Source organism: Lampris incognitus, chromosome 9 (genome assembly GCF_029633865.1).
Source record: "Lampris incognitus isolate fLamInc1 chromosome 9, fLamInc1.hap2, whole genome shotgun sequence".
Classification (NCBI taxonomy): Eukaryota; Metazoa; Chordata; class Actinopteri; order Lampriformes; family Lampridae; genus Lampris; species Lampris incognitus.
In genome coordinates this window covers 10,707,941-10,729,859 of record NC_079219.1, presented here as the reverse complement: position 1 = coordinate 10,729,859, position 21,919 = coordinate 10,707,941, and the positions used below count along the sequence as shown (strand labels likewise).

Below are 21,919 nucleotides of genomic sequence, written 5' to 3'. Positions count from 1 at the left end.
AAGAAGGCAAGCTTGCGGAGGCTGTTTGATGCTCTGGGCAATGTTCTGCTGGGGAACCATGTGTCCTGGGATTTATGTGGCTGTTCCTTTGACATGAGCCAACTACCTAAGCATCGTTGCAGACCAAGTACACCCCTTCATGGCAACAGTATTCACTGATGGCAGTGGCCTATTTCAGCAGGGTAATGCACCTAGCCACACTGCAAAAATTCTTCAGGAATGGTTTGACGAACATGACAAGAGTTCAAGGTGTTGCCTTGGCCTTCAAATTCCCCAGATCTCATTCCGATCAAGCATCTGTGGGATGTGCTGGAAAAACAAGTCTGATCCATGGAGGGCCCACCTCGCAACTCACAGGACTTAAAGGATCTGTTGCTAATGTCTTGGTGCCAGATACCAGAGGACGCTTTCAGAGGTCTTGTGGAGTCCATGCCTCGATGGGTCAGAGCTGTTTTGGTGTGTGTTTACTATCCAAATGATACTTAAATGTTATGATGCTACTGACTTATTACAACCGCCCCCTCCCCATGGCCAGCTAACCAGACCACAAGATTATTGTCAATATTAAACCAGTCCGCTGTGCAAAAAAAGGTTGGGGACCCTTGCCTTGGTCCCTTGCCGAATATCACAACAGCATAGTGAAATTTGCAATGACACCACAGTAATTGGACTGATAAATGACAACAATAAAGATGCCTATAGGAAGGAGGTGAGGGACCTATTCATATGGTGTCAAGATAACAACCTTTTCCTAAATGTTGAGAAAACAAAGGAGATGCTTGTTAATTTTAGGAAGTCCAAAACAGTTCAGACACCAGTTACATCATTGGTGTCCCTGATGAAATTGTGAAGATCTTCAGATTTTTAGGCAGTCAGATCTCAGACTCCCTCTCCTGGTCTCTAAACACCAGTTGTGTCATAAAGAAGGCATAACGGAGACTATACTTTCTGAGATGTCTTAAACAATTCAGAATAGCCACAAAAACCCTTGTCAATTTCTAGTAGACTACCATAGAGAGTATCCCCCTGGAAGCATGAAGGTGTGGTTTGGCAACCTGACTGAACAGGACCACAAACAATTGAGGATAGTAAAAATGGCTTCAAAATTCATAGGAACAGCACTGCCACAGCTTCAGGACATTTACACCACCCATTAAGGAAGGAGGGCCCTAAGTATCATTGAGGACTCCAGCCACCCAGCACATGGTCTGTTCTCATTCCTTCCCTCAGGACAACACCTACAGAGTATCAGAGCTCACACCAGCTGCCTCAAAGACAGCTTTTACCCCCAGGCAGTCAGAATAATCAACAGTAACATAACTTACAGTACATAACTTTCATTGAGTTATTATTTCATGGGATTTCTGATACGATTTATTGTTTTTATTATTTATTATTTCCTTATATATAGTTTTAAAGGCTGAGAGAGCCAGAGCATATACATTTCATTGCAATTGGAAGTACATGATACTTTTTATATGTATGACAATACAGCAGCCATATCATACCCTGGTATTGCTGAATGACAGAAGCTAAGCAGGTATGGGCTTGGCTAGTACTTGGATGGGATACCTCCCGGGAAAACTGAGTTGCTGCTGGAAGTGATGTTATTTGTTAGTTAGGTGTTAGTTCCCTCTGTTCCTAAAAAAAAAAATCCCAGTGCAGTGATGGGGACACTGTGCTGTTGGAAATGCTGTCCTTCGGATGAAATTTTAAACCAAGGTCCTGAGTCACTGTGGTCATAAAAGATCCCATGGCACTTATGGCAAAGAGTAAGGGGTCCCCTAGTATCCTGGCAAAATTCCTAACATACCACTACTGTGGTACTGTGTGATTGGGTTCCCTGATTCTCCTTCTGTGATGCCAGTGCTCTAGGATTATCCTCTATGTCAGAGGCTCTGGCCCCAGGTAAACGGTGAACCAAGGCTGGTGAAGCTAATCTGATATTGCGGGTAATGGAGTCTCCTATCAGTAGCGCGCATTGCTTTACCCTGTCGACAGGAGCAGGAGAGACATGCGAGCCGATAGGACTACCAACAGGGCTTGTGAGGGTCGAAAAGAGGTTTGCAGTCGGGAGAGGTGACCGCAGACCAGGCCACACAACTGGTAGCTTGCTCTTGAGAGCCTTCCCACACCAACAAACAGGGACAAACTCCGCCAGATCTGCTGACAAGGCTGAGCTAGTGCTAACAATGGTAGGTCTGCTGTCAGCCCTGGGACTATCTGGAGTGCCCGTCACATCTAATGTAATTATAGCCGAGACAACAGAAGGGGAGCTGTCCTGGATGGAGGCCCTCAACCATAATAATAATAAATCAAATGTATATACTAAACCATGCCATCACGTAACTTCAGAAAGAAAGAACACTCATCTTTCATCCATGTTCATTCTATTTCTGTCACTTCTGTTATCCATAATCATTGGCTATATCTTCTAATTTGTTGCATCTTTGTCAGGTTGTACTGACTTTGACCTCCTCACTATTGGTTACATAAAGTATTATTGGTCTAGGAGATAAAGGTTATTCAGCTGCTGCCCTCTCCTGCTCTGTCGGCCAGGTTTAAAAAAAAAGAAGATAATTCAATACAAAACATGAGATTCTTTTGTCTGTAGGTTGGTCCTTTGCTAAAGGAATTTTCATCCCCGGAGGCCACAACTCCCCAGTTCATGACAGATATGAAGTTTTCCACCAGCGCAGTTGCCCTCGACACCATTTTGAATTGCGGTAGGTCAATGCACTGGACAAGTTTTGCATAACTGCCTTGTTTTTTCTTTTTTGGTGTTATTGATTTTTTTTTTTTAACTGGTGACTGAAATGACCTATCCCCTCCCAAACTCTTGATGCTGCCTTCCAATCTTCTGTCCCTCTCCCCTCAGTGCATTTCTTCTCTCCTACATCATTATTACTCATCAAAAGTATATTGTGTCTGTGTTGTTGCGCTGACCCTTGACCTTCTAAATACCAATGCTTATAATGTCATTTAAGTATAGATTAAAACATACTTGGCCAGACCTACTAAGAGAAGTGCAAATTTGTGGAAAACTGGTGCTGATGGGGGTCGACAACTTAGTGCGATATCTACTAAAACTGGGCAGGATAATTAACACAGGTGTAGGCTTGTTAATGTAAAGAGTAATTAAACCCTAGATCATTTTTTTTTGTGATTCTGTATACAAAAGTGTACTTTCACTTTTTGCTATTTTTCTAGATCTGTTGTATGTATGTATATGTATATATAAATGTGTGTGTGTGTGTGTGTGTGTGTGTGTGTGTTTGTATATATATTTTATCACTTATTTTAATGTATTTTATTCTATTCAACGCGAGAACGACCGGGATTTCACTCCTGCCTAAAACGACCATGGGCGGTCAAAATGGATGCCAGTTTTTAAACTATATTCTGTCAAGATAAATACCCAATTGACATATTAATGCATTGCACATGTTAGTATGTCTGTTAGGAAACGACTGACACCAAAATTAACATTTTGACAACTATAATACTATTTTTAAACAATTTAAACTTCAGAGAGACGTGGTCGAACTTGAATAGCAAAGTTGAAAAAGTGAAAATATTACCTGAAAAACAAAACAGAAAACACATATTGCTGATCTAACAAACGTAACAAGGCTTATAAAACGTAAAATGTCAAAAAAGAGCTGAAAATAATCATTGAAACAGTCACAAACAACGACCGGAACTTTACAACTACTAAAACGACCATGGGCGGTCAAAATGACCACCGGTTTTTAATAATAATAATGATACATTTTATTTGTGGGTACTTTTCAGAGCACTCAGGGACACCTTAGAGAACAGTTAAAGAAAAAACTATATTAAACTCTGTATTCTGTTAAGATAAATACCCAATTAAGATATTAATGCATTGCATATGTTAGTATGTCTGTTAAGAAACGACTGACACCAAAACGAACATTTTAACAACTTGATACTATTTTTCAAACAATTTAAAATTGCCCTGGTCCAACGCCTGTGAATACTGCAATGTCTCGGTGGTATAGTCGTGGTGCGTCTGAAAAAGCGGCTGTACTCAGACATGGTGGAAGTAATACCTGAAAAACAAAACGGAAAACATATATAGCTAATCTAACAAACATAACAAAGCCTTTAAAATGAAAAAAAGGACTGAACATTGCGAAGGAAATGATGCGAACAACACACGTGACATGACGCGCAAATTATGCGCAGTCATTTTGACGGCTCACGGTCGTTTTAGGTAGATCTTATAACTTTTTTTGTGCAATTGATCTAAAACTCATTTTAGTCCAACTATATGCAATTTTAGGTCATTCAGGGAGTGGCTGGTCTGTATCTTCTTCTTTTTTCCCCCCACAAAGTTACTTTGAAAATCCAAGAGTCAAAATGACGCCCTTGGTCGTTTTAGTGTTAAGACAGTATTTTTCTTGCACTTGCAACTGTACCAGCAATGCAAAGCTAAATTCCTAGTGCATGTCATGCACATGGCAATAAAAGAATTTCTGATTCTAATTTTAGTGATTTTGCTGACGTGTACAGGTTAAAAACCATGTAAAGTTTAAAAACATGCCAGGCCACTCTCAGTACCCTGATGTAAGCATAGCAGGATAAAAACAGCTGCAGCTGATAAGATTAATAATGGGTCCGTAGTAAATAGTGTTGATAAATAATCTGATATCCATTCATCCATTATCCAAACCGCTTATCCTGCTCTCAGGGTCGTGGGCTGCTGGAGCCTATCCCAGCAGTCATTAGGTGGCAGGCGGGGAGACACTATATATATATATATATATATATATATATATATATATATAGGCGACATTATGGGGGGGCAATTCCCCCCCAACTCACAAAGAATAATTAAAATAATATATCACATAACGTTATTTCAAAATATACAAATATTATTTGCTGTAATTACACCTACAAGCCGCTTGGGGCAATGTAACGATCTGAAGCGAACCATGTTAGCTAGCTATGGGAGGCTAATTGAACATTTCCTAACGCGTTATTAAGTTATTTTACAAAGAGAACAAAAATCAATAGGGCTGAAGAGAACGAAAATTAAGAATCGTGTCAGGACGATGATGTGTCTCTCACAGAGACAGGCAACATTTCAGAGCAATCTCTGTGAGAAGTGGGCAATGCAGAGATGGATAATTTGATAATTAAATAATTTGACTTAGTTGATTTTATTAGCAGATGATTTATTGCATCAGAGTACCAAGACAAGCCTGGCATGTTTTTAACCTTTACATGGTTTTTAACCTGTAGATGTGCAAACGTGCTAAAATGGTGTAGGGTTTAGTTATGCCTTCTCCAGACTACACAACAGTTTTCAGTCATGCACGACTGTCCCTGTCAGACTACACATTCAGCTCCTGTCATGTCATGGTCACCAGCGCTGTCACACTATATGTTCAATGCTCCCAATGTGGACAGGGAGGAGGTAGGGGGGTAGGGGAGAGAAATTAGCAATGAATTAACACTGTCAGCTAGGAGGGAGCGTTATGTGTCAGTCATTCTTCATCATCATTAGAAAATCATTAGTATAAGCTTCCTCTTGGTTTTTGGATTAATGGACAACAAAAATAAAATAAATAATAAGCATGTGTCCTTTCAGTTGCTGCAAGTACATTCAGGCTATTATAAAGCCTTTGTTTTGTTGCATTGAAAGGATTATAATAATAATAATAATCATTACATTTATATAGCACTTTTCTAGACACCCAAAGCACTTCACATAAAAGGGAGTAACTCAGCTCAACCACCACCAATATGTAGCACCCACATGGGTGATGCACGGCAGCCATTTTGCGTCAGAACGCTCACCACACATCAGCTTGGGGTGGAGAGGGAGGAATCACAGAGCCAATTACATGGGGGGAAGATTAGGTGGCCAGATGGAGAGAACCAGGTTGGGAATTTTGCCAGGACACCAGGGGACCCCCTAGTCTTTGCAATAAAGGCCATGGGATCTTTAATGACCACAGTGAGTCAGGACCTCAGTTTAACGTCTCATCCGAAGGACGGCATCTCCTACAGCACAGTGTCCCCGTCACTGCACTGGGGCATTGGGATTTGATATTCGTTGTTTTTATTAGGACCAGAGAGAAGACCGCTCCCTATTGGCCCACCAACACCACTTCTGGCAGCAACTCAGTTTTTCCCGGGAGGTCTCCCATCCGAGTACTAGCCAAGCCCATACCTGCTTAGCTTCCGTCAGTTGGCAGAGCCAGGGTACATGTTGGTATGGCTGCCGGCACATGGTCATTTGGGAGCCGTGTATGATTCTGCACTCAAATTAGTGCGTTTAGGACTTGGGAACAACATGACTGATAGTGGTCCATGTATACTTATCAGTTCAATATTCAGATTTCAGTTCGATAATGGAAAATTAGAACATTGGATCCACTATTTCAAAATCTCAATTAGTTGCTTCTAATTAAAATGAGGAAATGGGATTTGAGGATCCTTTTTTTTCAATAGTTATATTTTTTTATAGTTTGAAGAATGGAAAATTGTAATTCTCCATGAGGGCACTGTTCTTTGGAAAGAACTTGAGGAAAATAAATGATGTGTAACCAGGAGTTTCATCATCGTTGGGATTGCACGATTCCCTCTGGTCTGTAGTTCCAAATCTTCTTTGATTTTGTCCAGCATATCGAGAATATTGTGACATGGCAGGTGTTAAGTTCTAAAAAAAAAATTCTTCTGACAAAGTAATTAAACTATTAACTTTTAATAGACAGTTAAAGTTGTTGGGAAACACAATTATGTAATGGCTACCGTGCATCACCCAGGTGGGTGCTACACATTGGTGGTGGTTAAGGTGAGCCCCCCCCCCCTTCACTGTGAAGCGCTTTGGGTGTCGTGATAAAACACCTTATAAATGCAACCCATTATTATTGTTATTATTATAGTTCATCAAACAGTTTTGTCTAAAAGCGGGTTACATCTAGCTGGGTATATTTGGAGCTAGATGAGAGTTGATGCTTAGCCATCATGCTGAAAACATGTCTATCGCTTATTGGGAACTATTGTAGTAATACAACTACCATGCAGGTTGCATCTGGTTCGACACTATCCACAGGTAAACAGAAACACAGAGGAAGACAGAGGGAAGCAACCCACTGCTTTGCCTGGGCAACAGACACCGAAAACATGTCATGTTTATGTCTTTATTTAAAATTTATTTGCAGCCCGATTTCATATGGTAACCATGGACTTACCACTCTTCCATGATGCATTTGTGTTATACTGTTAACAAATTGTCATAAAGAACATATGATGGTAACTGTTGCACAAAACTTAAACTCCTCTTTGGGTCTGTTCAGTGGAGTCAGGATAAATTCTGAAGAAGTTGTTATTTTTAATAATAGTAGTAGCAGTTGTAATAGTCATTGTAGCAGTAGAGTATAATTCAGATGTTTGCTGTCAGCTGTAATATGAGCTTGCTGCTGACATGTCCCATGTTGCCATTTCTAGGTGATCTTCAAATTACAACGGTCCCGTTCTCTCTGTCACAAGTTCCCCTCCACAACTTAGCAGCTCTTGCTGAATCTAAAAAGCCAAGCACTCCCAATGCAGCTGTTGGTCCTCAAAGCTCAACCTACTCTACACCACCTTCTAATAAGCCTCTCCCCCAGAATGGTAACGACAGTCAGATTGGACCACATGATAATGCCAACCACCCCTCTACCCCTTGGCAAGCAACGTCCAATCAGCTGTGTCCTCCCGCTTCTTCCTGCCAAGTCAATACACAGAGGACCACATCCACTTCTGTCTACCCTGCTCATATTGGCCAATGTCCACCCTACTCTGCTCCTCACAACAGTCTTTATCTGAAACCCAACACAGTCCAATCTTCACAACTTCCTGCCAAGCACTCCCAGTCTGTTTTGACCTCAGGAAATGAGCAACCCCAGCTCCCATATCAAAACCAGCAGAGTGTGGTCGCATCCAGCCTCTCCCAGGCCTTAGTTATTCCTGTGCTCATTCATCAGGGTCCTCTTTTCCAACCTCTTAACTCCTGTCAAACTAAACCCTTTTTGAACATCAACCATCTTTCAACTGTCTCTGCGACTCGTGGGGACCAAACTGAAACTAGTAATTCCTCTTTCCCAAATCACAAGACTTTAGCCTGGCCACAGCCCCCAATGCAACATCAATCTCTGTCTGGAACACCTAAAGGACAGCAAGTTGTGAACCGATGTTCTGCCAAGCAGAGAAGTCATGACAAGCTGGCACATGTTTTTTTAGACCAGCACAAATACAAACCAAGTCTCCGGCGGTGTTTAATGCCTAAGCCAAACCATCAACAGCTAAACACCAATCAAATGCAGTCCAGTGTATTTCCAGTTAAAGAATACCAACCTATTCTGAATAAGTTGGGCCAGTTGGAGTGTCTAAATCAAAGTCATCCCAATCCAAGCAGAACTGCAATAGTCCTGGACCAGTCCAGTACAGGAGCCAAAAATAACCTAAGCCAATCAAATGAGGCCTCAGCTATCTATGAGCAGTTAATAGTCCCTGTAAATCATAATCAATCCATTATAGCTCTTGGAAACCAAAGTCTCATCATCAACCAGTTAAACCAAAAAGACTTGGAGTCAGTCTCACCTCAGTTCAGCACATCCATAAGAGTTATGCAAAAACACCCACTGCTAACCAAATATCTTCTAAAATCACAAAATGGCTCTTCTGGTAAAATGACTACACTTGGTAATGATGAAAAAAGTGACACCTGCCCTTCTCCAGGTGACTCTGGCCAGCCCTCGGCCTCATCCCCACACCACCAGCTCCCAACCCAAACTATAAAAGCAGCAGCAGACTCTGCCTGTGATAGCAGCACTCCTCCCATCAGCACCTTGTCTGCAGGGAGTGAGCACCAGGCTGCAGAGAACGAACCCACCTCCACTGTATCTGAGATCCAGAATAGTGGAGAGGAGTTTTGCCCCATCCTTTCAGAATTTATCCAGTTGTTGGACAGCATGAAAGCATCCAATGGATCAGACAGTAACTCTGGCATGAGGGCCCTGGAGGGAGGAGCTGCTGAAGAGCCCATCCCCTCGCTGGAACATAACAAGAGAGAGGCTGAAAACATACAGCCACCCTCCCCAGGGGATGCCTTTTTGGTGGTCAATCAGGTATCCCCAGTAACTGTAAAAGCTGAAGAGGAGCTCCCACACTGTGTTGGCGGGTCATCTGTCAACGATCCTCAGCACTTCAATCACTCGGCTCAGAACCAGCTAGCCAAACTAGAACCTAATATACAAGAGGAAGAACAACACCCTCAGACCCTTGACAAAACCAGGTCAGACTGGACTGTAGCAGCGCTACAGCAGCAGGGAACCAACCAGTCACAGAAACCGATGTCACACAGGGAAACTATGTCTATAGAACCTAGCTCTCCACATGGACTCCAGGCTTGCAGCCAGAGCTATTGGCAGCCCACTGTCCAATTGTTCAAATTGTCAATAACTATACCTCCACCAGGCCATCCTTTACCCAGGTTCCGTCTCCTTCCTGGAGACAATAAAGATGAGATTTACCTTCAAGAGATTGACAAAGATCATAACCAGGTGGGAACTTATGAACACAATGAAAAACATACTAACACAGTACCACAGTACATACTCATACACATGGTACACAGACAACAGGAACTCTAACAGACTAACATAGTACCACAGTACAGGTAGTCCCCGGGTTACGAACGCCCAGCTTATTACGAACCGAACTCCGTAAAGCCTATTATTTAAAAAAAAATCGAGTTACACACAATGGTTTGTACTAACGAATGGATGGACTACTTTGCACGACGCTCAAAACGCTGTGCGTTTTAGGCGGTTCATCGGCCTGAGGGAGAGCAACGCCACGCCATCATCACCATTTTAAGTCAGATTGTGTAAACGTTGTGTGCATTGTGTTTTCACTTAAATTTTTCATGTGTTCACCCTCGTAATCATGGTATCAAAGCATAAATCTGATGCAAGTGATGGTGATGCATCGAAAAGGAAAACGATCACGATTGAAATGAAAGTGGAAATAATCAAGTGTTCAGAGAGAGGTGAAATGCTAACACTGGAAAAGCGTTAGGCTACAGTCGATCAACGATCGGAACAATTATCAAGGACAAGGGGAGAGTAATGGAGTATGTAAAAGGCTCTGTCCCAGTGAAAGTGACAATTATTCCTAAGCAACGCAGTGGTTTGATTATCGAAATGGAAAGGCTATTGGCAATTTGAACAAATGCTCAGAATCAGCGTAATATTCCTATTATGCTGATTTTGATTTTGATTACTATTCTGGTATGCAAGACATAAATTGGAATGAGAGTAAGTGTTAACCTTTAATTTTCTTTTCTATCTAAACAGTTTAAGAAATGTTTCTTTAATGTTTTTATAGCTATACACACATTCTCTCTCTCATTTATAAATACTATACTGTAGTTACATTTATTATTATTACTGCATTATTCTATTTATGATGTTTTAGGTAAAATATATACTACATACTAAGACAAACATTTGACTAATTGACACTAGATGCGAACTGTATGTAACTGTTCCAACTTGCATACAAATTCGACTTACAAACAGACTCAAAAATGGAACTCGTTCGTAATCCGGGGACTTCCTGTGCATACTAAGACGTGATACAGGGTCTGAGCAGTGCAGATAATGCTGGTGCTTTATGGTGTCTTGTAGCCCCGTGTTGATGATGTTATTGATTTCCTGGAACCGCTGTCATTCCTGGAGAGTCCACCCGTCATGCAGACTGTCATCTGTGCTGCCTGTCGTTCTCCAGACAGCTCCATAATCTGTGTGATGTGTGGGCGGGGCTTCCACAGAGCCTGTCACATCCCACCCATTGGACTTTCTATTAGGTAAGAATCCAACATAAACTCTTCGCCACAAGAACCAGGAAACAGATGCACATACAAGCAGGGACTCCCATCTGAGAAATATATTGACATTAGGAGGCATTTAGTGTATATGTGTAAATATATATTCAGATATGTGACATATGAAAAATCTTTGATTTACCCTGAATCACTGAATAATCCCCACTTCTACACTACACTGGCTTGTTTAAGTAAACTTTAGTCCACAGTGGTCACACTGCATTGGTGCTATGTCAGCCGACTGCACATCTACATATATGAATGTATGCAAACTGGTTTCTTTGTCTCGCTGTGTGCAAAAGGATCAAGTCAAGGATAATATAATACATGATCAGCTGGATGTTCTTCATCGTTTACATGCATTTTGTGAGAACAGAATGGAGAATTGATTTACATTATAACTAGAAGAAAATGTATTGCTAACTGTCGGCCTACCGTACAGGTTGGCCTAAAGACTTTACTAAGGGTAACACACCTTTTTATTTAGTATAAACCACAAGTATCCAGATTCTTCTGGAAAAATTATTTTCATCCCCTCATGTTGTTTGATCAACAACTTGCCTTTTTCCTGTTGTAGCTTTTTTTACTGTAATGAAGCTGAAAAAATATAAACAAATGTTGTGCTGAAAGCCTACACATTGGGGAAGAAGCGCTGAGTTAATGCACATGTGGAGGGAAAAGGAATTGATGCCTTAAAAGACAAATAGATCATGGTGGAGTGCGTAAGGTGCAGTTGAGATGCTAACGTATCTAATCGCGGGTAGAGAAGCAGCAGGATTAAGTGATGATTAAACAACCCATTCAGTCTTTTTATGCTTCACGTCTAGTTTGTTGTACGAAAGCAGTGCTGAGCCCCATTTCAAAGGCTATCAAACTTTGGGTTAGTAAATGTGATACCTGGTTCTTTGATAACAGTGTGGTGTTTCATGATGGTAAATGCTTCGGCGGGACCAACTACTGAAGCTCCATTGCCAGCTCTGTCAGTGACTGACAGGTTGAGACAAGATCAGGCTCTGCCCTTTCTATCATTAGGGCAGCGCGGCAGCCCAGTGGTTAGCGCTGTCACCTCACAGCAAGAAGGTCCTGGCTTCGAACCCCGGGGTTGTCCAACCTTGGGGTCATCCCAGGTCATCCTTTGTGTGGCGTTTGCATGTTCTCCCTGTGTCTGCGGTGGGTTTTCTCCGGGTGCTCCAGTTTCCCCCACCATCAAAAAAAGACATGCATGTTAGGGTTAATACTGCTGTCTGTGCCCCTGACCGAGGCATGGCAAGACGAACTGGAGTTGGTCCCCGGGCACTGCACAGCGGCTGCCGGCAACTGCCCACTGCTCCTAGCTACACAGCTAGGATGGGTTAAATGCAGAGTGTAATTCACCTACGGGGATCATTAAAGTATATCAACCTATCAGATCAAATCATCACAGTTGACTGCATTATTTTCTCTCGAAGTCACCCACTGTATTAACCTAATCGGAGACCTAATCAAACTGATGCTGAGGTCCAGGCCTGCAGTACTGGATGTGCCAAGGATGGCCTCGAGACAACCAACCTGGAAAACTGAACAAATGTGTGCAGCATTGCCCAACTTGCTGCAACAGAGACAGCAGTGGCAGCAGCGTACCAGGTAGTGATGGAGGAGGTGAGGATGGACTCAATGATGGCAGTGTAAAAGTGCACCATCATTGGCTTTGGCAGGTTGAACTTTTTCAGCTGCTGCAGGAAGTGTGACCTCTGCTGTGCCTTCTTGGTGACAGAGCTGATGTGCAGCTCCCACTTGAGGTCCTGGGTGATGATGGTTCCCAGGAAGTGGAGGAAGGATTCCACCCTGTGTGACGGTGGAGCCACGCAGGGTGATGGGGAGCGGCTGGGCTTGGGTACTTTCTGAAGTCCACAACCATCTCAGCGGTCTTTAGAGCATTGAGCTCCAAGTTGTTTTGGCCGCACCAGGAAACCATATAGTCACTGTAGGCGGACTCATCCGCCTACAGTGTTGTCTACATCAATATTCAAAGGTCTGGTCTCATAAAAAGGCTTTTTTTTCCCCCTGCAATTGGTATTATATTGGGATTAAATGCTGGTTTAAACTAGAACACTAATAGATGACAAGCTGCTGATGTGGCATTTATTTCCTAATGACAGCGCAAACTGGGAATTAAAGTTAACCATCTTTTGCCACCTGCAGGTCAGATTGGAGCTGTTCCTTGTGTCAGGACCTGGAAGACGCCACAGACCCTTACAGTTCAGAGAGAGGGACGACAACCTGTCTCAGTGTCCTGGACCAGAGGGTGAGACAAGACACAGTAACGTTTTAACTATTTAACTATGACTGTTGTAGTTATTTTTCTGGTCATATATGACAAAAAATACGTGGTGATATTTAGGAAGCTGTTTTAAAGTCTGGCTGCTGTTTTAGGTCATAGGTCTACTGAGCTGAGTTCACAGGACCAGGAAACTGCTGCTGCTGGTTTTGACGGTGTCATGGTTGAATTGTATTTCTGGTTTGTGCAATTCTCCATTTAAAAAAAAAAGGGAAGTAAACTACATTTCAAGTTAACAGACTGAATATAATTGAAGTAATTTTGATTTTTAAGGCACTTGTCCCAAACAGCCAAACCAGATCAGAAATGGTAGAAAGTCACTAGACAGTTTCCTTCAACCTGGATCCAGTTCTCCACACCAGCTTTATACAATGACCCTACAGTCCCATTGCCAAAACACAGTAAAGTCTGGTGTCATCCATATTAAATAGATTATATAAGCTTAGCTCTCGTGAGCTTTCTGGCTTGTAACACACCATTCAGTCACCTGTGGTAGTTCCAGTACCGCTGTCTGCAGCGGACTTTAAGGTGTTCAATATTAACCTATCTGACACCTCCTAGGTCTGTTATGTCTCAGGGCTTATTCATTATGATCTACCCGATAGTGAGGTAGATATAATCTTATTTGCCTTGTCTGAGTTCAATAAAGTTTGTAGGCCACATGAGTTGGACCATGCAGTATTGTGGAAGGTATCCAAATTTGAAACAGCAGTAAATGCAATGCTTCGATATTGTGTAGAGTTTCTGGCCAGGTCTGCAAACTGCAATAACAGTACGATATGGAACGTGAGCCTATAAATGAACCAGAATACACCTATCGTATGGTAGCTGGGGTGTAGTCCGCCTCATGGAAATAGCAAATACAGCTGGTATTTTTAGGTTTTACAGTGTATATTTGCTCTAGGCGTATGTTCTCTACTAAGTCTTTGACTCACAACTGTTCATTTACTTGGCCTGTTGTGCGTGTGCCTGCCCTGCCTGATGTTTCTCTGTGTGTGCAGGACCCCGGTTATGAAATCACAGCAGAAACTACTCGTAGTAATAGGACAGTAAAGCTAACGTTCAGTAAGCAACCCTACTGCCTGAAAAGGTCTATTTAATTTGTGGTGAGCAGGCTTAAAGCTGTCTCCTGAGAGAAACCCACGGTCGGTGCTACTTTGCAGTTTTAGTGCCCTTAATCAGACAGACGTCAGCATCACAGTTGTCATCCCTACATCACAAAGCTAAACGTGTCTTATCACTGCTCAACTGACAGACAGGCCTCACAGTTATTCTGTGTGAGGGAAGATGTTCCCCAGGATGTATACTACTATTGCCATGTTTTCACTTGATGTTTATCCAGACAATTTGTTGTTGATTAAAAGTAATCAGAAGGGGGGATTGTGAGGGCAATTTATATATGAATGTTTACTTACATTGCTTGAACAGACGCCTGGGGCTCATGTAGCGGGTCACAGGTGATGCTGAATGGGTTTTTTTTCCATGTAAACCGGTAAAGGGCCTATTGGTAACTGATTAGTTGATAGAGGGATGTGTGGAAAGCCCACTTGAGTGTCACAAGGAACGGTCCTGGAGGATCACGACAGAAGATAAGCACGATGTGAAACCTGACCTATGACCTCTTTGAACAATATGCAAGTTCTGTTATCCATTAGGATGGATGGCAGTCCATCAAGATACACTATCTCCTCCAAAACAGGATCAGGGAGAAACTCGGCATACACACCATTGTGATCGAAACAGCGGACATGTTCGTGCTGCGTGGTATAGAGAGAGCGGTATAGAGAGAGTGCACTCTGAGATCAGGGCACGCATGTGAGCATCTAGGCTTGTGCGTCTGTTCATCGAACATATTCAAGTGTGACAATACTGTAAGAGGGTGGCGCAGTGGTTAATGCGGTCGCTTCACAGCAAGAAGGTCCTGGGTTCGAGGCCCAAGGTAGGCCAACCTTGGGGGTAGTCCCGGGTCGTCCTCTGTGTGGAGTTTGACATGTCTCCTCATGTCTGTGTGGGTTTCCTCCGGGGGCTCCGGTTTCCTCCCACTGTCCAAAGACATGTAGGTCAGGTGAATCGGCTGTACTAAATTGCCCCTAGGTATGAATATGAATGTGTGTGTGTCTGTGTGTCTGTCAGTGATGGCTTGGCAGCCTGTCCAGGGTGTCTCCCTGCCTGCCGCCCAATGACTGCTGGGATAGGCTCCAGCATCCCTGTGACCCTGAGAGCAGGATAAGCAGTTTGGATGATGGATGGAATACTGTAAGAGATTTTTGTCTCGCTCCTCGTTTAATGTCAGAGTGAAATTAAATAGTTGCCATCACAGCTCTTTTTTACATTAACAGCGAGACCCCCCTGTCAGTCATTATGTGTTTGGACCACGCCTGCACAGTCCTGACTGGCAGATTAGCACAGATTTGATTTCATTAATTCATTCGTTTTGGAAGCCGCTTATCTGGAGCCAATCCCAGCGCTCATTGGGCAGGAGGCGGGGAAACACCCTGGACGGGTCGCCAGTCCATCGCAGGGCAGACAGACACATTCATGCACACCTAGGGGCAATTTAGTATCTCTGATTCACCTGACTTAAATGTGTCGTTGGACTGCGGGAGGAAACCGAAGCGCCCAGCAGAAACCCACACAGACACAGGGAGAACATGCAAACTCCACACAAAGAGGGAATTTGAACTCGTGCCGCCCTTGACGTCGTTACCTTGTTTAAACGGAGAAGTATTACAGTGATCCTGAGGGTGGCAGAAACTGATGTGGAAACTTTCCATGAAAAAATAAAGACGGTGAGTCTGCTCTGTTCTTTCTTTAAATACAGAAATGTGAACACCTCCTTCTGTTCCTGACCTGCGAGCGCTCAGACAGTATCAGGAACCAGCCTGAACAGGTCAGTAAAGACCAGAAACACCTTCAGAAGTATTTCATGTCAGTCCCAGAGAACTGAATCAGTTTATCTGGACACAAGGTTTATTGGGAGAAACGTTAACGTCAGTCCTGTTTCCAACTATCACTATTCTAAAAATTGTATTATCAAATAATACATTTTATTTATTATGTGTTTTATATGTTATTCTATTATAAAACTATCACTGTTCTTTTGTTACCATTCAACTTGACCAGAAACTCCTACTATTTGAATCTAAAAAGAAGACAACACCAGCAAACTGGACACTTGGTATAATGGAGGGAGAGACAGAAAGACAGAAAGGGAGACAGACAGAGCAAGAGAGAGAAAAATGCAGTCTCCATTCAGAATTCTGAGTGATGGCTTAGAACAACCCATATTAATGGCCTTTTTATACCCTCCCTCTCTCTCTCTTCTCTCTCTCTCTCTCTCTTCTCTCTCTCTGTGTCTTGTCTGTCTGTCTGTCTCTGTGTGTGTGTGTGTGTGTGTGTGTCTGTCTGTCTGTCTGTCTGTCTGTCTGTCTGTCTCTCTGTCTGTCTCTCTGTCTGTCTGTTTCTCTCTCTCTCTCCATGTGTGTCATTTGATAGAACGTGACCTTTGCTTGTGCCGATTGGCAATCTGATCATTCAGAATCCTGAGTGATTGTTTAGAACAACCTATATTAATGGCCTTTTTATACTCTCCTTCTTTCTCTCTCTCACTCACTCACTCACTCACTCATTTACTCACTCGCTCACACACACACACACACACACACACACACAGTTGATGAAATCACAAAGCCATTTAATACCAGTCAGTTGATAAGGCTAGCTGTTCTCATGCAGCCATCCTCACAGTCGATCTCAGTTAACAGCATTGATGATCTGTACGGCATAGAACAGGCATGGTAAATGTAATTTCTCCATATTGTTGCTATAATATGATCTGTGCTGTATTTGTGTCCCCTAAAACGTAACCGTATAATGATATTTAATATCAACTCATATTGGCCATATCTAATAGACTGGCTGCTCCCTGCAGGTTTTCGGCGGGTCATCGCCTCTCAGTTTCATCTGTGAGCGTCTCTCTCACCTCCGCTCGCCGCCGTACCGCACACCCTCAGAGTTCATCTCTGACATCTGGAACTTCCTCCACTTCTTGTCCGTTTCAACGGTAACGTAAACCAAAGATGACAGCCCGAATTTACTGCCCTGTGGTCCAACCCAGAGGTCTAAGCCCCGCACAGGCCCCTGACTTCTGGAGTGTCACACTAGTCTTTAATGGGAGAATTTATTTTTTATTGATGACTGACACTTTCCTTGTGAAATAAATTGTGGGAAAATTATACTTATTTGTAAAATATCTGAGAAAGGGATTTTTTTTTTTTGTTAGGTCACCTTTGTGGATGTTTATGTTCGTAGTCTGATGACCATTACTTTGTTTTAAATGAGAACTTGTGCGTTCCAAGATAAAATATTCCAATGTATTTTCAGTAACACTCATACATCTGCTGTTGGTTTTCAGCATGTTGTGGAGCTGGTCCAGCGATGTAAACAACTCGCTTTTTGGCGAATGCCGCTTTTTTCACCATACATGTGTTTGAATCCCTGTGTTCAGTTTAGAAAATCTGTTTAAAATCAACTCCAGCCCATGAGGGGAAAGACCTCAAAAGTCCTGTTCTGGTCTAAACATGGCGCTGGTTGTAAAACAGTGAGTTTGGAGTTGGACTGGCTGCAGATTAAGACGGGATTATTTTTCTTCGTCTAACCCCGGTCGTCGTTTGTGTTGCCAGGAAAACAGCGAAGAGCTGATGAAGCTTCAGGAAAACTTTCGGATAAAGTTGGTGGAGACGCTTGGATTACAGCTCCACCCGTCCCTCCTGCAGCAACACAGAACCACACAGCTGGCAAGTGCAGCGGGACCGCCGACTGACTGCCACACGCAGTCAGATGTGGGTACAGATGATACTGAGGGGTCAAAGGCCACAACCGGCATAAACAGGAGTCAGAAGAAGACGGGTGAGGAGTTGGCGGTCGGAGATTCGAGCACCTGTCGCACCTGGGAGGCAGGGCTTAACGAGTCACATGCTTTCACTGCCAGTGAAGTCAGAAAGTGTAGGGAGGAGCCAGGAGTGGGTGGTGAGGGGTCAGACAGGTCTACGGTCCTGGTAAACTCTAAACTCAGTGACAGGCTGGCAGAGTCGAAGCTCAGGGAGACCCGGAAAAGACTGAGAGATTTTCTGGGCGTCAGCTGGTTGCCTGCTGCAAAGAAAAAAAAAGCCATAAAGATGAAAAGAAAGATGGACCACATGGGTAAATGATGAGATCGGGCGGCGCGCGGAGTAAGTGACGGGATCTTGCCATGTAAGGAAGTAACCAGTTACTTTACTGATGCATCCCTCATCCATTTTCACTCCCACAGAAAACATGTAAATGTCAAATTTTATTTATTTTTTCTAAGACCCCCCCCCCCTTTCTCCCCAATTGTATCTGGCCAATTACCCCACTCTTTCGAGCCGTCCCGGTCGCTGGTCGCTGCTCCACCCCCTCTGCCGATCCGGGGAGGGCTGCAGACTACCACAAGCCTCCTCCGGTACATGTGGAGTTATCAGCCGCTTCTTTTCACCTGACAGTGAGGAGTTTCACCAGGGGGACGTAGCGCGTGTTGTGGATTTTCCTTTATCCTTAAATGGGCTCTTGCCCCAGCAACCTCTGGGGAGAATAATCATCGGACAAATATTGGAGCCAACAGAGAATCTTTATTGGATCTGCAGATGGAGAGACATAAGGCTACACAGAGGTTCGTCTGTGTCGATATGCTCTCCCCTGAGCTGGAGGTAGTGGTTTTTTTATAGAACAGTCCATCGCGTCATACCCTATGTTTCCTGCATTAACTAAGGTGTAGTCTTACAAAGGAATGCATGTAAACATCTGCGTTAATCATGTTCTGTGTCTGGTGAGTGTCTGTAGGTCCATTACTCTTATCTTTGCTGTCCCAGGCAGTGCCTGGGACACGGCAACGGGGAGGCCCTCATGATATAGTGGCCATGTATGGGTATGTGTGTCTGCAGTGAGTGAGAAGTTTCATACACACAGAGAAGTGGAAAACTACAGAGTACATACGGAGTGCATATGGAGTACAATTTGTACTCCACACAGGTGAGAGGCTCACGCTATTCCCCCCCAACCACACCAGAGGAGGTGCTAGTGCAGCAACCAGGACACATAGCCACATCCGGCTTCCCACCCGCAGACACGGCCAGTTGTGTCTGTAGGGACACCCGATCAGCAGGAGGTAACACGGGGATTCAAACAGGCGATCCCCGTGTTAGTAGGCAACGGAATAGACCGCCATGCCACCCGCACGCCTGTGAACTTTTTCTTGATAAACTGATTTGACAGTTTTGAAGTCTTTGTGGAACTTCAGCTATGGCAGCTAAAATAAAACCTCTGATTGTGGCTTTCAGCAGTCAGAAGTGATCTCTGTACACATGTAAATTAAATAAACATGTTTGTTATATAACTTCGTTTTTGTATGCTGTGTTTTAATGCTTTTGAAAACAATTTGAACTGAAAATGAATAGTTGGATGAAATCTTGTGATTCACATTTGGTTTGTAACTCTTTCATCAACGGCAGGTGGAGTGTATTTTATTCTAACGTGAAAATATCCACTGACACAATATGCCACCGAACTGAATTGGACGGTTGTAAATGTTCTCGTTTAGGCTAAATTCTCCCAAATGAAATTTGAGTGAAAGACTGAAGAATATGTGATAAATGTACGACACACCCATTACCCATTCCCAGTACATCATGTTCAAGTCAGTCTTCAAACATCCATCCATCCATTATCCAAACCGCTTATCCTGCTATCAAGGTAGCGGGATGCTGGAGCCTATCCCAGCAGTCACTGGGCGGCCGGCGGGGAGACACCCTGGACAGGCCGCCAGGCCATCACAGGGCATCATATTAAATGAAAAATACCGGACATATTTGGATGTCATTTGAGAAAACTGACAAATTATACCAAATAGTTGAATAAAAAAACTTCTCAACCCACTATTTTATTCAGAAGGGTGAAAATTCTTAAAATTTTGGAGCAGGAGCTTTGATTTGTGCCGGTGTCTCTGTCTGAGTGAAGGCGAGCAGGCTCTTCATTAAGACCAAGTTCAGCGTTTCCAGAGTGTTGTAATAAAGTATTAAATCGCTCTCGTGTTGCTTGCCCAAGCTCACCGCACCGTGGACTGGTCCCCGGGACGTCCGAGGGCTGTCCAAATCCATAATTCATCCAGTCCACAAGGGGCCTCAAGTGGACTGCAGACTCCACCAGAATTACCCACAATCTATTGCAATACAGACGTGATGTTATAATTTTTCCAAATGCCTACCAAAAAAAAAAAAAAACATAATGAATGTGCAAAACAATTACTGTATTAAAATGTTAGGTGAATCATTTAGGCCAGAAGTAATATTCAAACACATCATGATACGGAAATACTGTGTGTAAGTATAGGCCAGAGAGGTGATCAAGATGCATTTCTATTATTGCAGCCTACCCTTTAAAAGCTGTGGAGTGTCGTGCCAAATATATAGGCGGGGCGAAAAATGGCTGGAAAAACAACAAAAGAAGGTCTTCGAATGTGACGAATACCCCATGTGTTTAGTCCCAGTCCAGTCCCAGTGGTGGGCTGTCAGGGCCTTCCTGCTGGAGCTGTCGAGATCAAAATCCTAACTTGTTTTTCATAGTTAAGCTGGAAGTGCGCCTGAAATGTGTCTGAATTCAAGTGTTTTGTTTGCTGCTGGGGATGAGCAGGTGGGGATGAGCAGGGGGGTCCTGCGCCAGCTAAACGCGTCACGGCTCCTCGGGCCAGCGCTGGTTTGTACCGCTAGCCTGTGGCTGAAGCCCGAAGCCGCAAACGGATTACAACTTTGAGTGACTGTATCATCAGCCAATCAGATTTTGATGTGTAGTTACAGAACGCCTCGGGGCCCCGCCCCTTTTTCTTTCGATCTTTATTAAGAAAACGATCGACTATGCACACAGGGCAGGCGTGCTAAACATAAGGGTAAACAAAGAAACATAATATGGATTTAAATAAGTAAAAATAGTTGGATAATAATTGGCGTTGGATCGGCTGGGGGAGCCGCGTCCGGTGGGCCCAGGGACCACGGCCCCGCCTGGAGCTGCGCCCGAGGAGGTAACACCGAGGGCGGTCTGACACGACGCGGAAGCCGGGCAGGCTAAGCTAACCGCTAGCTCATGCAGACCGGCGGTTCCGGTTCCGACAGTCATCCTGGCCTCAGTTCCCTCGGGACAGTGATTTTGTTTTTTGTTTCGTTTTTGTTTGTTTGTTGTGGTAGTTTGATGTACGTGTTCTTGTAGTGTTTTGCACTGGCGTAAAAACAGGCGGTGCAGCCGGTGCAGTGGCACCAGGGCCCGTCGCTAGGGGGGGCCCGTCAGTATTTCTGCATGCATTGTCCTGGTCCAATGTTACGTGTCTGTTGTGAGCTTGTGATGATGGCTTGTTTAGCGCGCGCAATATCATTTACCTATCTAGCCTACCTAAGTAAGGTTAGAAAAGTAAAATCAAGCCAGCGAGCATGAGTTACACACATACAAGTGGATGTAAAAAGAGGAAGGAGAGCAAGGGAAAGAAGGAAAGCTGCAACGTGTGCTGCGTGCGTGCCAAACCATGCAGTCTAGCAGGTTTTGAGTCTGATGTGTGCTCCCCTGTGACAAGGCTATTAGCTAGATTACAGCCTAGTGGCTTTGTTGACTTGTTTCATCGCCTTGTCGACTGA

The 21,919-nt window shown here is 43.6% G+C and overlaps 1 protein-coding gene across 4 annotated transcripts in view; it reads left to right on the top strand.

Moving 5' to 3' along the window:
- The window catches only part of trim33l (tripartite motif containing 33, like), a 67,516-nt gene extending 47,919 nt beyond the window's left edge, over positions 1-19,597 (top strand). For all 4 annotated transcript variants that reach the window (XM_056286807.1, XM_056286806.1, XM_056286808.1 and 1 more), the window contains 7 exons: positions 2,615-2,726; positions 7,489-9,584; positions 10,713-10,891; positions 13,091-13,193; positions 16,048-16,116; positions 17,158-17,289; positions 17,909-19,597. In XM_056286807.1, the coding sequence (XP_056142782.1) occupies positions 2,615-2,726; positions 7,489-9,584; positions 10,713-10,891; positions 13,091-13,193; positions 16,048-16,116; positions 17,158-17,289; positions 17,909-18,436 (3,219 nt within the window). In that variant the 3' untranslated portion in view covers positions 18,437-19,597. The remainder of the gene's footprint in view (positions 1-2,614; positions 2,727-7,488; positions 9,585-10,712; positions 10,892-13,090; positions 13,194-16,047; positions 16,117-17,157; positions 17,290-17,908) is intronic.
- Positions 19,598-21,919: the final 2,322 nt, after the last annotated feature.